This window comes from Acyrthosiphon pisum, unplaced genomic scaffold, assembly GCF_005508785.2.
Source record: "Acyrthosiphon pisum isolate AL4f unplaced genomic scaffold, pea_aphid_22Mar2018_4r6ur Scaffold_5171;HRSCAF=5726, whole genome shotgun sequence".
NCBI classification, from domain to species: domain Eukaryota; kingdom Metazoa; phylum Arthropoda; class Insecta; order Hemiptera; family Aphididae; genus Acyrthosiphon; species Acyrthosiphon pisum.
This window is the reverse complement of record NW_021774791.1, coordinates 1-1,097: the sequence shown is the minus strand read 5'-3', so window position 1 is coordinate 1,097 and position 1,097 is coordinate 1. Positions and strand designations below refer to the sequence as shown.

Genomic DNA, 1,097 nt, shown 5'->3' with positions numbered 1-1,097 from the left:
TCTTCATCAAATCCAGCATTCAATTTGTCATCTTTTTTCCATGTTAGAAAAGATTCTTTACTTAAAACACAATCCTGATAGAGCTTATGGAACAATCTTAATACCATTCCTTGTAGAAAAACAGTGATATTAATAACAAATCTAAAAATTAAACAGTTGGTAACTTACCTTCAGGATATTCAAATACAGCAGACACAATTTGAATTCCGTACAGACATTCCACTTCCCTTGCACAAATTTCAGAATCTGGAAGTGGTTCAGAATGAATATAACGAATTAACAATTTCACATGATGATGATCAAAGAAATTTTCATATACAACATTTGAATCTATAAGTTAAAAATTAATATTAAATAATCAAGTAACTATTTTAGTATAATCGCAGAAGAAATGACTTACACAAACATTCAATGATAATAGCTATAGTTAATGCTCGCATAAACTGAGGGCATTTTATTATTTCTGCACTGATATTAGTCTAAATTTAAAATAATAAAGTTATTTTATAAAAATGTTTATTATCAACATGTAAAATACAAAATACAATGTTTCTTGATTAATTACATTACTCACACTTATCCAACTATCCAATATATCGAGTTGTAGATTCTTATCTGCCATCTTCAATTGATCATACATAGCAATAGACAAAATGAATGGACCAATTCTCTAAAATATAATATATTAAATACAATAGAACAAAATATAAACTTATAAAATGTTTAAAAACTTACATAATTTTCAAAATATTTATTGATTTGGTTATAAGGCATAAATATGTCAAGAGGAAGATATTCAGACGCCAGCCATTTCTTGTAAATCCATAATATACCACCTAGTTGCTGAAATGACAAAAATAGTAGTATTACATATCAGACAACCAGGGCATCATAATATTTAAAAGTTTATAACCTGTTATTAAGTTATTACGAAATAAATAATATAAATAATTAACAAATATAAGTTGACCACCAATATCAAAGATTAAATAGTACTATAGAACATCAGTGCAATCATTTATCCCTAAATTATATACATTTAGATTTAACTCACAAGTGCCGCATTATAGGCACAAAGTGGCAATTATGAATGTAAT

At 26.3% G+C, this 1,097-nt stretch overlaps 1 protein-coding gene across 1 annotated transcript; it reads right to left on the bottom strand.

The window, feature by feature from the left end:
* Positions 1 to 4: 4 nt before the first annotated feature.
* LOC103311540 lies at positions 5 to 867 on the bottom strand (the record flags this gene model as incomplete). The annotated part of the gene is made up of 5 exons (XM_008191184.3): positions 5 to 109; positions 169 to 330; positions 401 to 479; positions 575 to 670; positions 736 to 867. Coding segments are annotated over 5 exons (574 nt in total), but the record flags the coding sequence as incomplete, so codon positions are not given.
* Positions 868 to 1,097: the final 230 nt, after the last annotated feature.